Source organism: Citrus clementina, unplaced genomic scaffold (genome assembly GCF_000493195.1).
Source record: "Citrus clementina cultivar Clemenules unplaced genomic scaffold, Citrus_clementina_v1.0 scaffold_9, whole genome shotgun sequence".
Taxonomy (NCBI): domain Eukaryota; kingdom Viridiplantae; phylum Streptophyta; class Magnoliopsida; order Sapindales; family Rutaceae; genus Citrus; species Citrus x clementina.
The window spans coordinates 29,812,648-29,828,189 of record NW_006261964.1 but is presented as its reverse complement, the minus strand read 5'-3'; the positions used below and the strand labels follow the sequence as shown (position 1 = coordinate 29,828,189).

The following is a 15,542-nucleotide window of genomic DNA, read 5'->3' as shown; positions in this document are numbered from 1 at the left end:
GTGGTTTGGACCTCACAAGTCACACCACCCACCTTTTAAAGCCGAGAAAATCTTTAGTTTGTGTAATTAGAGAAGGAAACGAATTATTGAATAATCTTTGAATTTCAAGAAATTGCAAATGTGTAAATTACAAAACTCCTTTAGATGGATGTTGTAACATCTTCATGGAATATTCCTGCGTATAATAAGTAGATCATTTTTGTGAAACGACAGTGCCAAAATCAAGATCAAAATATCATTAATTTGAGGGGGCCAAAATTAAACTTTATAAACGAATGGGTAAAATTTCAGTTAAATATATTAAGTATCTTATCATTAAAGAAATTCTAGACATCAACATAGTTATGCACCACATAATACATCATTGAATATATATACACAAAATTTTCAATATAAAATTTTAAAATACGAGAATATCTTGAAAAATTTTAAAACTGCAGCTCTCTCTCTCTCTTTACATATACATACATTCATACATATGTATACACACACATATATCATAGACTCATACTATATCACATTTAAGTTGTCTCTAGCTAATGTGCTACAAACACACATATTTTCATAGCCACGGCCCAATTTCAGCTTTTAATTTCAACACTTTTTTCAATACTTAAATTACAAACGCACATATTGCATTGCACATTCATAGTCATGACCCAATTGCAGCTTTCTCAATACTTCAATTAGTGTGGAAAGTTGGGCAGGAATCGTTGTTTAATACAATGTAGAAGAAAAGGTTCAGGAAAGTAAAAAAAAAAAAACAAGAACAAATGTAGAAAATATACAATGGATAATGATGGTGTGCTAAGAAGAAAAAATGTGTATAAAAAATTATGCAGTCCACACATTATTGATGACTTTTTGACTTTTCTCTTGTCCTATCATTTCATACTGCCACGTACATACGCATATAATAATTGGCCCTCTTATTCATAGAAGATTAATTAGTTGCCAAACATCTGTTAAAATAGTGTCGGAACGCATCTGCCATTACGCATATGAAAAATGTATCATTTTCATTGTCCTGGACCAAATTCTGCATTTTGGACACCAGTGCCGATATTCTTATACCACTTTATACAAAACGGTGTGTTTTGTACAAAGTATAAAAGCCACTTTTTGCTGCAAAGTTTTAACACCAAACACACATGTGAGGGGAGCAACAAAACTCAGTGTCTCTCTCTCCTATCTCCTTTCTCCCTCACAAAACCTCACCAAACAGCTCAAATCTTTCTGTCTCATCCCCACGCCAGTAACAGTCTCAGCTTCGTTCTCCTTGTCGCATAAATGATGAAAAAAAGTGCTATAAATGAGGGAGACACAAAAATTATAACATAAGCTCAATGTTTAGAGACTGTAATTTTTTTAAAATTCTTTTCAAATAATGGCAAATATAATTTATTCAACAGAGTGAAATAATTTGAGGGAGCAAACTACATTTTCCAGGTGCTTCATCAAACAATCAAATCTCAACATGAAAGCTTGAAATAAACATGATTCCCAAAGGCATCAGGTTTTGCATAATTTGATTCCAATTTACAACACTCAAGCACAATTTGATTCTAATTTACAACACTCAAGCAGAAGACCACCACCATCCATAGGTAATTCAGCACAATGTCCTAAACGAGTTAAAGATTTCAATTAGAGCAATAAATTAAAACGGGTGAGAGAGAGATCTTCTGGTTGCTGCGCGGCGAACGAGGATGGAACTGAGACTATTAGCGGCGTGGAGACGGGAGAGAGAGACCCGAGCTCTCTCGTAAGGAAGAAAGGAGAACAGAGAGAGAGAGATCGAAGCTTTGCAGCATAGGAAAAAATGGAGGAAGAAAGGAGACTTCTGCACGTGAGTTTTGTTGCTCCCCTCTCACGTGTGTGTGGGTGGTAAACTTTGCAGCAAAAAGTGGCTTTTATAGTTTGCACAAAAATGAACCGTTTTGTGTAAAGTGTTATGACAACATCATTTTCCTTTGGACACTCATTTATTTTTCGGAAAATGATGTTCTCACAAAGTTAAGTTGTGCACAAAGCTTTGCACAAAACCGTGAGTTTTGTGCAAAATATGAAATGTCTCTTCTAAGGTGTGGGACACCTCACACACGCAATAAACGCACCCAACAGTCACCTTCACGCGTTTGGCTCAACTCTTTCTCTCATCACAACTCTTTCTCTCTCATCTCCAACCTGCCAGCTGCTGCAACAAGCTCCACTGCAGCAGTCCCTTTCCTCACAACATAATCGCAGTAGTGTTTCGAAGTGATTTGACGACTCTTTCTCTCACATTGTGATTCAACTCTTTAGAAGTGATTTCACAAAATAACTTTGTATTTGCTTTTTTCTACAAGAATGAAAAATGCGGTAGTGCCTTTTTTCCTTTTTTTGGATTGTATTACTTGGTGCTGTGAACGAAATTAATTTGTTTACTAAGTCGTGTGCTTTCGCTTAATATTTTCTGCCCACTTAGATTTAACTTTGCTGAATTTGTAATTAACCTTAAAAGTATCATGCTGAGGATTGCAACACTGTTGAGTTGTGTCCCACATTAGCTAGTAAATGGGAAATACTTGGGTTTATAAGGAGGTAGGTCACTCCACCTACAATGCTAGTCTTTTGGCTTGGATACCTAGAAATATTATGCTAAGTCCCCCCAACAAGTGGTATCAGAGCTAGACCCTATTAACCGAAATGTGGTGATAGAACAACTCAGGTGTGTCAAACGAAAGGACCGGAGTCCGACGGTGGTTTCGTCCGAATGGGGATTGTTGAGTTGTGTCCCACATTGGTTAGTAAATGGGAGATATTTGGGTTTATAAGGAGGTAGGTCACTCCACCTACAAGGCTAGTCTTTTGGGTTGGATACCTAGAAATCTTATGCTAAGTCCCCCAACAAACACAAAGAAACAAATTAAAACAAAACACATGAAGAGGAAGAAAAATAATTAATTAAACAACATAGTCGCTTTGAACACTACAAAAATTCCAAAAAAAATGCTTACTTTAACTGACTAGCATGGGAATTTTTAATCAAAGTTACAAACTCTAAATTTTTTTTATGGCAATAGTGGGCAATAAATTTGATAAACAAATTAGGACAATTTGACCAATATAGATAAAGATCTAAGCTCAAGAGGCTGCAAAGTTAATGGAAGATGTTGATGCGAGATTCCAGTTCTCCTCGTTATACGACCAGGATCTCTGCTCGATCAACTTCCCCACGACCAGGAGGTCTCCTAGTAATGCTTCTTCTCCAGATATCCCTGCACACACAGACAAGTCAGAGTACGCCGGTTGTTCTCCCGGCGCAAACCCTCCGACGATCAAGTCAGATATCAAGGTTCGGGGAACGCTTGCCACGGGTCTTGTGGCTTTTTTCGTGGTTTTTTTCTTTTATCTCAAAAATGCCAACCCTTTTACCTTCGTTGGCTACCTTTTTATAGGCTTCCTCTGAATCCCCGTTTTTTGCTTTTCTCGAGACGGTCTGGGGCTCTGACTGCAGCGTTATGGGCAAACGTGGGATCTTGCGTGTTACGCCATGGTTCAGGGGAAAGCGTGGATGTCGGGGTTCTGTGAGATCTTGCGTGTTACGCCACAGTTCAGGGGAAAGCGCGGCTGTCGTGGTTCTGTGGGATCTTGCGTGTTACGCCACGGTTCAGGGGAAAGCGTGGCTGTCGTGGTTCTGTGAGATCTTGCGTGTTACGCTACGGTTCAGGGGAAAGCGTGGCTGTCGTGCCTAGATTCTCGGGCTGGAGAGCATGTCTTGCCAACTGCTGTCGACCGGGTCTCCTCGCCTATCGACCTCTAGCCGGAATGGCCGTATGCCTCTTATAGGAAATTGGCCTCGCGGATGACAACATCGTGGACGAACAGGATATTTCTGCTCCTGTTCTTCCGCGCACCAGGCTTTCACGGAACACACCGGTTCGCAGAACTCTGCCATCCGATATCTGCTCGTCATTCCTGGTCTCGTCGACATATTTATCCCAAACAGTATCTCTCCCAAACACCGGTCCCCCAGTTTCTGGTGTTGGGTAATGTAGTGGACCAGCAGTGGAAACTCGACAGTACTCGCTCGCGTGGGATTAGAAAAGGCTGCCAAGAGTCATGTCGCATTTAATTGCGGACGAGGTGACGTGGCAGAAATCCCCCCCTCCATGTGAATTTCAAACCGACGGTTATGAGGCCCTTGGGATTCGGCGCAGTTATATGCTGGCAGCCCAAAAGTCCGTCCTCATTTAGAAAGCCAAATCCTCTCGAACGGCATATTCACCATTCACTCCGTCTCCGTCTCCATCTCTGTTTCTCCGGCAAAGAAGTTCCGGCACGAAGTCCCCATCCTTGCCTTTCTCCGATTGAAGCAGTACTTCAGGTATTACTTCTCTCTCCTCGGTCTCGGATAGTTTGTAGGTAACTTCTTTTTTCTTTCGTTTGGGTAGTAGTTGGTGGTGTTGTGGTTAGAGTTTAGGGAATGTCGAAAGGTAAAGGGAAGGTCATTGAGGTTGATGACGACGAGTTGGACTTCCTGCCTAGTCTGCTCACCGATCCCGCCTTTGACCCCGAGATCCCCTTAGAGCCCATTAGGTCTAGTGTCAGGACTAGTGCTAGGAGCACGTCTCCCCAAACGACCTCTACGAGCGGGAGTAATGGTGAGGGTGGATCTTCTGGCTCCGAGGATACTTTGAGTGAGGGTCGAGGAGATGATTCTGGTGAGGCGTCCCCATCAGGGGCGCCGCGACCCGAGGGGAGGAGTACTATAGGAGGTAGAGTCCTATCGCGGGATTACGCTATTGATTACATGACGTGCACGACCACGTTTGATGAGCTCGAGGACCTCCGGCTGAGGTATAGCATTCCTGGCGAGATACCTCTCAAGGTCCCGGGAAAGAAGGATGCTCCCAGCCGGCCTCCTAGGGGGTATGTTACCCTGTATCTGGACAGCTTTAAGTACGGGCTGAGGTGTCCCTTGCAACCTTACTTTGCCCGGATACTTAACGGGCTAAATCTAGCTCCTGGTCAGCTGAATCCCAATGGGTGGAGAGTGCTCTCTGGTCTGTTCATATTGTGGGACAGATGTTGCCAAAGCGAGCCCACGGTTGATGAGGTGAAGCACCTGTACCAGCTAAAGAGCAGCCCCAAAGATGCCGGCTGGTACTACTTCCAATCTAGCGCCAAGACAAGGAAACCTATAACCGACCTCCCTACTGGTGGTGGTGGGAATTGGAAGAGAAAGTTCTTTTTTGCTGGGGGTCCTTGGGGTCAGGTCGCACAAATGGACGGGAAGGATTATCGGGTCCCACCCCGTTTCACGGTCCCAAGTTGCCTGCTCGCTCCAGATGCCTTGTATCCATAGTTGTTCTTGTTTTATTGGCTTGTTTCTAACCAAGTGTCTGTTTGTGTTGTAGTTTCTTGGGGCGTTCATTTCCCACTCCGACCTGGCCAGCTCAAACGGGTTGAGGCTGTGCTAGTCAATTTCTGCTCGAGCCGGGAACTGTTAACCACATACAACTTGCTCGAGTCTCGCTTGATACTTCCTGGCCATAGGATGGAGGACGCTGTGATTGGGGCTCTGACCCGAAAACGTTCTCGACCTCTGTTGAGTATTAGAAAATGCATATTTATAAAGGAGAAAACCGTCTTTTTACATTTTAAGTCTTACTAACAACCCTTACTTTTATATATTTAACCTTCTTGTGATTTAATTACATGTGTTTTATTTTAATTAAGTATTTTATGTATTTTAGGGGCATTATAGTCATTTCACAATAAAGGAGAGATCAGACGGCAAAACGGACATCACTTTTGAACTCAGGACGATCGAAAACCTTAGGAGGAGCATAAAAGGAAAAATAGCACTATTCACATGTACGGTACTATTCATGTGTACGGTACTGTATACGTTACTGTTCACGACACTGTTCACATAGACGGATGATGACGTGGCATTGACCGATGATGTGGCATTGACTGATGAGGTGTCACGATCCTGTTGGACTAAAATTCTTATGTACTGTTGATGGTGACGTGGCAGCATATCAGTGGACGAAAAATCTCGCGTACGGTGCATGCATCACACAGGATTATTTTCAACCAAACCGCGTTACTGTTCATCCGGGTCAAACCGCGTTACTGTTCAAAGTCGGGTCAAACCGTGTTACTGTTCATCCGCGTGGTCAAACGTGGACTGTTGACTGATGACGTGGCGCAATCCTGAGCGTCCAAACTGTTTTTAATCCGATGGCCATGATTTACTCCATGTATCTATAAAAAGGGGGCCTCCCCCCCCTAATTTGATATCTCTGAATCCATTTTTGGGATCCATTTTCTGTAATTCTCTCTCCATCTTGTATTTTCTATGTATTTTAATAAATTCCCATTTTGCCCCTAGTTCAATTATGAGTGGCTAATTTTCTTTCAAGCTTGGGTTGAAGGTGAAGTCTCAATATGTGTCATGGGCTTAATTTGGTAAATTTATTTTCTCTTCCCCTCTAATTTTTGTGGATGTTTTGACTTCTCGTCGACAAATAATAATAGTCTTGTCTAGATACCGCCTTGGTTACACCGGCTCTCTAGTATAAGGTTATTATTATTTGGCACGATAAGCCCTTAGCACCATATTGATTAGAGCGTGGTTCATGAGGTGTGGATTCCCCCCTCATGATTTAATTGGCATTAATACAGATTATTTAGCCCATAATGCATGTTGATACGGATCCAGATACCCAAGTACGTCATTTCAATAGAATTATCTTCAATTTATTCTCGCCATTGCAATTCCAATTTTAGAATTTATTCTCGCCATTTTAATTTAAGTTTTAGCATATACCAAATCATTTCCACCACAAATCCAACAACCCATTTACAAAATTAATTCTACACAATTAAAATCCACCTCCTCGTGGGATCGACACTCGTCACCATAGATCTATACTACAATAGATTCGTGCGCTTGCGAGTACATTAAAATTTGCACAACAAGTTTTTGGCGCCGTTGCCGGGGAGGTAAGTAATTTTAATTCATAGAATTAATTTTTGTGAATAATTTCTTTTATTTGTTTTCTTGTATTTTTTTTTATTATTAAAAAAAAAAAAAAAAGTGAATCTACATTTAAAGGTTAGTATTTCTTTTCTTTTTCTCTTCTTTAAAATTTTGTAATTTAATTTTCCATTTATTTTTCTTTGTAATTTTTTTTGTTTATCTTATTAATTTAATTTTTAGTTAATTTCTTTCACGTATTTATTTTTGTGTATTTTTATAGAAAGGTTGTAATAGCGCAATAAGGTTAGTATCGTAATTTCTCCCTCTTCTTTATTTTTATTTGTTTTGTTCCCATCTTTATTTTTTGTTTTGTTTGCATCTTTATTTTTATTTTATTTATTTTGCATGCATGGTCGTAGGTCATTATTACCTAATCTTGAACCTATAGACCTTGAATTAGAAAAAACACTTCGCACACAAAAGCACATTAAAAATAAATTTGAAATGGATTTGCAACCACAAGAGAGGCCATTTAAGGACTACTTCAGTCCCTTAGCTAATTTGAGCACATCATGCATAAGATACCCAAATGTAGCTGCTAGGAGCTTTGAACTAAAACCTAGTGTGCTAAATTGTCTCCCCACATTCTATGGCTTAGAAAATGAGGACCCATATAATCATCTGAATGATTTTCATGCCATTTGTCAAACATTCAAATATGAGAATTTTTCAGATGATGATGTTAAACTTAGACTATTCCCATTTTCTTTAAAGGATAGAGCTCGTTCATGGTTAAATACGTTGCCTGCTAATAGCATTACATCATGGGAACAAATGGTTACAAAATTTTTAAATAAATATTTTCCAGTGCATAAAACCAATGCTATTCGCAGGGAAATCTCGGAGTTTACCCAGAGAGAGGACGAGCAATTTTTTGAAACATGGGAGCGATTCAATGGGCTACTCTTGAAGTGTCCACATCATGGGTATGAGAAATGGCACCAATGCCAATACTTTTTGGAGGGATTACTACCAAATGTGCAAGAATGGCTAATGGCAACAAGTGGAGGAGAGCTAATGTCAAAAAGTGCGTCAGAAATTTGGGAGTTTTTCCAGCGACAAGCGGACAATTCCCAACAACGGAGTCGATCACTCAGGAATACTAGAAGGATTAAAGGAGTGAATGAGGTTCAAATTGGCGAGTCAACTTCGGGAATCAAAGAAGTTAAGGAGATGGTTGAAGGTCTTGCTCGACAAATAGCATCGTTATCGACTGCTAAATCAACAGAACCACATGACCAGGACTCATACTCAGATCAAGCCAATGCCATAGGTGTAATGAGAAAGCCATCAAATTACAACCCATACTCCAACACATATAACCCTGGATGGAGAGATCACCCCAATTTTTCATGGTCTCAAGGATTCCAACAGAATGGACCAGCAGCTCCAGCTCCACCAATGCAACAAATTTCTCAAACTCCTCAAGCCTCTCAGCCACCATTTAGACCATACAATCAGAACCAGAATTACTCTCAGCCCAGACCATGGGAGGATTCATTCCAGAATCTTAAGAATCTTACTCACTCCACGATTGAGCAACAGAATCGCACCATTGATGGACTACGAAATGAGTTAAGAGCAGGCTTCAATTCACAAGCCCAATCAGTTTCAAGCCTCGAGAAGATGGTGGGACAACTTGCTTCTTCAGTTCAGACCTTGGCAATGACCGTTGAGAAAGGTAAGTTTCCAAGTCAACCAGTGCCTAACCCTAAAGGAGTACATGAAGCAAGTACCAGTTCACCACAGCAGCATGGAGAGGTCAAAGCAGTAATGACCTTGCGAAAAGGAAAGGAAGTCGACAACAAAGTGGAGATGCCGGTGACAAAAGAAAATCAAATTGTACCTGTGAATGTTGATGACTCATCACCGGAGGAGAAAGAAGAAACCAACCCACAAGAATATGTTCCCAAAGCTCCATTTCCTCAGAGGTTAGCGAAAGGAAAAAAGGGAAAATCCACAGGTGAGATTCTTGAAATCTTCAAACAGGTAAGTGTTAACATCCCTTTGCTTGATGCTATTAAGCAAGTTCCATCTTATGCCAAGTTTCTTAAAGATTTGTGTACTAAAAAGAGAAACATGCATGTTCAAAAGAAGGCATTTTTAACAGAAAACGTTAGTTCTATACTCCAACATAAAATTCCTTTAAAATGCAAAGACCCAGGCTCCCCCACTATCTCATGTAGTATAGGGAACCACACAATTGAGAATGCTTTGTTGGATTTAGGAGCTAGTGTAAATTTATTGCCTTACTCTGTGTTTGTGAAACTTGGACTGGGAGAATTACACCCAACTCCAGTGGTGTTACAACTTGCAGATCGGTCCACGAAAATACCTCGTGGTATTGTGGAGGACGTGCTTATCCAGGTAGACAAATTTTATTTTCCTGTTGACTTCATTGTAATTGACACTCAACCAATACAGGATTCAAGGAAGCACATCCCCATTATTCTAGGCCGACCTTTCTTGGCAACTGCGGATGCTCACATTCAATGTAGGACCGGAAATATGCAATTGTCCTTCGGCAACATGACTATGGAGTTGAACATCTTCAACATTGCCAAACAACCTCACAATGCAGATGATGGAATTGTTGATGTGGATTTAATAGAAGCATTAGTTGATGACACTTTTGTTTCAAACCTTAGTGATGATCCTTTACAGACATGCTTAACTCACTTTGGTTTGAATTTTGATATTGACAGATCGGTCGATGAGGTCAACGCCCTGCTTGACTCCGCACCATCCTTGGACACTAATAAATGGAAATCAAGAGTTGAACAACTAGCACCATCAGAGAAGAAACTCATCCCATCATCAGAATCACCACCGAAACTCGAGCTCAAACCATTACCCAACACTCTGGAATATGCATTTTTGGGAGAAGAAAGCACTCTGCCGGTAATCATCTCATCATCCCTAAATGACGAACAAAAAGGTAAGTTGTTGGATGTTTTAAAAGATCACAAAGGAGCATTAGGATGGACCATAGCAGACATTAAAGGTATAAATCCAGTAGACTGCATGCATTACATTCACCTCGATGAAAATGCTAAATCTACTAGGGAAATGCAACGTCGGTTAAATCCTAATATGAAAGAAGTTGTTAGAATTGAAGTCCTTAAGCTATTAGATGCAGGTATCATTTACCCAATTTCTGATAGTTCATGGGTCAGTCCTGTACAAGTTGTCCCCAAAAAGTCAGGAATCACAGTAGTTACGAATGCTGATAATGAATTGATACCCACTAGAGTAACTACAGGATGGCGTGTTTGCATTGATTATAGAAAGTTGAATTCTGTCACACGTAAAGACCATTTTCCTTTACCATTTATTGATCAAATGCTTGATAGATTAGCAGGCCATGAATTTTATTGCTTTCTAGATGGCTACTCAGGATACAATCAGATTCCCATAGCACCAAAAGATCAAGAGAAAACTACTTTCACTTGCCCTTTTGGCACATTTGCATATAGAAGAATGCCATTTGGATTATGTAATGCATCTGCTACATTTCAACGATGCATGCTAAGCATTTTTTCTGATATGGTTGAACGATTTCTTGAAGTCTTTATGGATGATTTTTCTGTCTTTGGTGACTCATTTGATCAATGTTTACATCATCTAACACTAGTTCTACAGAGATGTATCGAGAAGAACTTGATCTTAAATTGGGAGAAATGCCATTTTATGGTAAAACAAGGTATTGTTCTCGGTCACATCATTTCGAGCAAAGGTATTGAGGTTGACAAAGCCAAGGTGGATCTTATTTCTAATCTTCCTCCACCTAAAACAATCAGAGAAGTAAGATCTTTCCTTGGGCATGCTGGTTTTTATAGACGTTTCATTAAAGATTTTAGCAAAGTTTCTAGACCCTTATGCAATTTACTTGCTAAGGATGCACCTTTTGTCTTTAATGATTCATGTCTTGTGGCATTTGAAAAATTAAAGCATTTGTTGACATCATCACCCATCATTCAGGCCCCAAACTGGAACTTACCATTTGAGCTAATGTGCGATGCATCTGATTATGCAGTAGGAGCAGTATTAGGACAAAGAGTTGATCGAATTCCCCATGTTATTTACTATGCTAGTATGACATTGAATGATGCACAGTTGAACTATTCAACTACTGAAAAAGAAATGCTAGCAGTAGTGTTTGCATTGGAAAAATTTCGATCATATCTCATTGGTTGTAAAATAATTATATTCACAGATCATGCTGCTCTTAAATATCTTCTCACAAAGAAAGATGCAAAAGCCAGACTAATTCGTTGGGTGTTACTTTTGCAGGAATTTGACTTGGAATTCAAAGATAAAAAAGGGACAGAAAATGTTGTGGCGGACCACCTCTCTCGTCTCCATTTTGACACAATTATAGAACAATTACCATTAAATGAGTCATTTCCAGATGAACAATTAATGAGTGTGGAAGTATTACCTTGGTATGCTGATATAGTTAATTATCTTGTTACAGGTAAACTTCCAGAGCATTGGACCAAGCAAGACAAGGCTAAATTCTTTGCAGAGATAAAGAATTTCTTTTGGGATGACCCGTATTTGTTCAAGTATTGTGCGGATCAAATTGTTAGACGATGTGTCCCAGAAAGTGAAATTCAGAATATCCTTTCATTCTGCCATGAACAAGCTTGTGGAGGCCATTTCAGTGCTAAGAAGACAGCGACTAAAGTTTTACAATGTGGTTTCTATTGGCCATCTATATTTCGAGACGCTTACACTTTCTGTTCTTCATGTGATAGGTGTCAACGAATGGGAAGCATTACACGAAGGAACTTGATGCCACTAAATCCAATTTTAGTGGTTGAGATTTTTGACGTATGGGGTATCGACTTCATGGGACCCTTTCCCCCGTCTTTTGGTCATCAATACATATTGGTTGCTGTTGACTATGTATCAAAATGGGTAGAAGCAATTCCATGTAGGACCAATGATCACAAGGTGGTGATAGCATTTTTGAAAAGCAATATTGTTTCACGCTTTGGATTCCCTCGAGCGATAATCAGTGATGGTGGTGCCCACTTTTGTAACAAAGCATTCAAAGCTCTTTTGACAAAGTATTCAATCACACACAAAGTGGCAACTCCGTATCATCCGCAAACCAGTGGCCAAGTTGAGATATCCAATCGAGAAATAAAGCACATATTAGAAAAAACGGTGAGGCCAGACAGGAAAGATTGGTCATTAAGACTAGATGATGCATTATGGGCATATAGAACGGCTTTCAAGACCCCGATTGGGATGTCACCCTACAGGCTAGTGTATGGAAAAGCTTGCCACCTACCTGTGGAGCTCGAGCATCGTGCATATTGGGCCATCAAGAAATTCAATTTTGACATGCAGCAAGCCAGCTCAGAAAGAAGATTACAGCTGGCAGAACTTGAAGAAATTCGCAATGACGCGTACGAAAATGCCAAGATTTACAAGCAACGAATGAAAGTCTTCCATGATAAGCAAATTATGAGAAAATCGTTCACTCCAGGTCAGAAAGTGCTTTTGTTCAATTCTCGCTTGCACCTATTCCCAGGTAAGTTACGCTCTCGTTGGTCTGGTCCCTTTATTGTTCATACTGTTTTTCCACATGGGGCAATTGAAATTAAAGACCCAAAGAACGGTGTCACGTTTAAAGTCAATGGTCAAAGATTAAAGCCATATTTAGAGTACCAAGCACATGGAGAAGACACCGAAATAAATTTAAGTGACCCACCAGATTTGAATTGATTTTTTTTTCTTTTCGTTGATTCGATTTTTCTTTCTTTCTTTTTATTTGTTAATTGAAATTATTTTTGCATAAGTGTGTTTGTTTTTCCATTAAGTTTTTTTTATCATTGTTAATCATGAGTACCATACTTAGACCGTTCCTCCTGAGCATTCTTAAACCACTTCAACGTGTCAAAACTCATCTCAAAAGGCAGATTCAATTTTGTAAAACACATCGCATTTGGGCTCTACAACCACCAGAGTTAGTAGCCTATGTTGAGGGTTTAGAAAGCCAACTCAGAGATATTGAGAGAAGTGTTTACGACATCCAGTTGGAGCTTGAGGTAAATTCAATACGAGGACGATTTTGATTTTCTTTGTGTGTTTTAATTTGTTTTTCTGTTTGTGTGCTTTAGTTTATTACCCCGGTGAAGTGGCGGATAACGGTACTCCGTGACAATCAAGTCGGTTACTTCAGTTTCCCATAATAACTGATATTCTGAGGCGAAGGTATGGACAGAAACGAGATTCTAGCGAAGCTTCACAAGCGATTCCCTTCACTCCCTCAGAATGCCCTCCTTACGATCTATAAAGCCCGATCTGAACGCATGCGATTGCTCATGAGGAATAACATACCTGCAGACATCCGTTGGTTAATCGAGGCTAAAGTACGATTAGCAGGTGAGTTACCTCCTAAATTTATTGCATACATGCCTGGTTGTGGTAAAGGAAATTATGCAAGAAAACGACGAGCTCGAAGAATTTCTGTTGCTTGTCATAAGTGTGCCAGAATGAGTTGCAATAAAAACCCATGTTCTTTAGGAATGATGTCTGATAACAGGGAAGATAAGATTCAATTCATTAGGGATGGCTTGAATAAGGAGTCATTGGATGATATCCTTTTGTCTCTTGAAACGCATCCCAGTGGATATGTGCAAGGAGCGATTCTCCAGTTATGGCCATTATTCCAGAAAGAGCATGCACGATATAGTCTCGGGAATCTGACTATAAACGACCCTGTTTGCCTGTTTATAAGAAAACTGGATGGGAAGCCTATCCTCGACCCATAGAGGGCGTTCAAGCCGTTTCTGGACGTAAAACCAGAGGAAGATGTGAGCCACAGTCGCAACTACGTGTAAATATCCTTTTACTTTACTGTTATTTTATTTCATTTTACTGTTGTTTTATTGTTTGCATTATTGTCTTTAATAATTTTATTACTGTTTGCTTTTTCCTTTTTACTGTTTTCTTTTTGACTCGCGAGCCATGTGCTTCATGCGTTATTTGACACTAACATGTTACCTCATTCACAGCTGTGACCCACTATCACCAAGACTCTTAAATGTGATTTCTTTTGTCAAACACTCACAAATTGTTTTTGAGAAATATTCCAATGGCAGCTACTCCCAATAGACAATTCAAGAACATTTGTGTGCTTTCTGGATTTACCTATGGCAAACATAAAGAGTTCGTTGAGGCAGCCATAGATCTTGGTCGAAGCATAGCAGCGAGAAATTTACACTTGGTGTATGGAGGAGGTAATCGAGGGTTATCAAAAATGGTCTCAGAAGCAGCTTTTATCAGAGGAAGTCAAGTGTTAGGCATCATCCCAAGAGTCCTAAAACCATTGGGCAGTTCGTCTGATTCATCAACTGGAGAAGAGTTAGTCGTCTCAGGTATGCAAGAAAGAATAACTGAAATGCTTAATTATGCTGATGCTTTTGTTTTCCTTCCAGGAGATCTTGCAACACTAGAGGCACTTATGACACTAGCATCTTGGGCCCATCTGCACATCCACCAGAAACCCATCGGTTTGTTAAATGTCAATAACTTTTATGATGGCTTTATCGCATTTCTTAACCATGCAATAAAAAACTACTTCATTCCTTCTAATGTGAAAAAACTTTTTATTTGTGCTCACACTGCTAATGAGCTACTTGATATGTTACAAGCTTATAAACCGGAGCCAGACCCCTGGACCTTTGTGTTGGAGCGACCAAATAATGATGGTAATAGTAGCCGCAGTAAGAAGTACAAATTAGATTTAACTCTCCGCCTGTAAATATTTTCTTCTGTGTTGCACCACCCAGGTGATGTCTTCTAAACTCTACTTCTTTCCTTTAAAACATTGAGGACAATGTTTCGTTCTGGTTGGGGGGAGGGAATAGTCGACAATTGTGGAATCTTGGTTAAGTTTTTACTATTTTTTTTTGTTGTAGAAACTAACTGTTGCTAACGTTTTGTGTTGAAGATGGCTGAATATGGAGTGTAGTTACTCTAGAAACGCATCTTCATCGTTTTAAAAAAAAAAAAAATTGTTTTCTTCCTCTTTCTCCTTTATAAATATATATTTTCCAATTTTTGAGTCGAAGATGGCTGAATATGGAGTGTCGTGCCTCTAGAAACGCATCTTCTTAGTTAAAAAAAAAAAAATTTCTTTTTCTAATAAATTTTTCTACATCATTTTCACATTTCTGCATGCATATTTTTCTTTCATGTTTAGAATAGGTTGGGGGGTAGAATGTTGTTAAAAAAAAATTTGTGTTATTTGTTTTAACATTGGATGACATGATTAATTTCAAATTTTATTATTTGTATTATCTTTGGTCTTAAGTGATGTTACGCTATGTTTGCTACTTTACATGTTGATGTCGGAGACAAATATGAGTTGCTTGAAGGAATGAACATGTCATAAATAAGTGCCAAGTGAGTTGTTGAGCCTATCATTTTCTTGGAGAGTAACCCTTTTGCCCATTCTCTATACAGCTTAGCAGTTTATTATTTTATA

General features: G+C 39.7%; 1 protein-coding gene and 1 non-coding gene across 2 annotated transcripts; one reads left to right on the top strand and one right to left on the bottom strand.

The window, feature by feature from the left end:
- Positions 1–4,468: 4,468 nt before the first annotated feature.
- On the top strand, positions 4,469–5,350 carry LOC112100187. Its single transcript, XM_024188819.1, has 2 exons — positions 4,469–4,914; positions 5,083–5,350. Exons 1-2 carry the CDS (start codon positions 4,469–4,471, stop codon positions 5,348–5,350), a joined length of 714 nt encoding a protein of 237 aa, XP_024044587.1.
- A 2,511-nt stretch (positions 5,351–7,861) lies between these two features.
- On the bottom strand, positions 7,862–7,965 carry LOC112101659. Its single transcript, XR_002907672.1, has one exon. It is a non-coding gene; the product is annotated as a small nucleolar RNA R71 (small nucleolar RNA).
- Between the last annotated feature and the right edge of the window lie 7,577 nt (positions 7,966–15,542).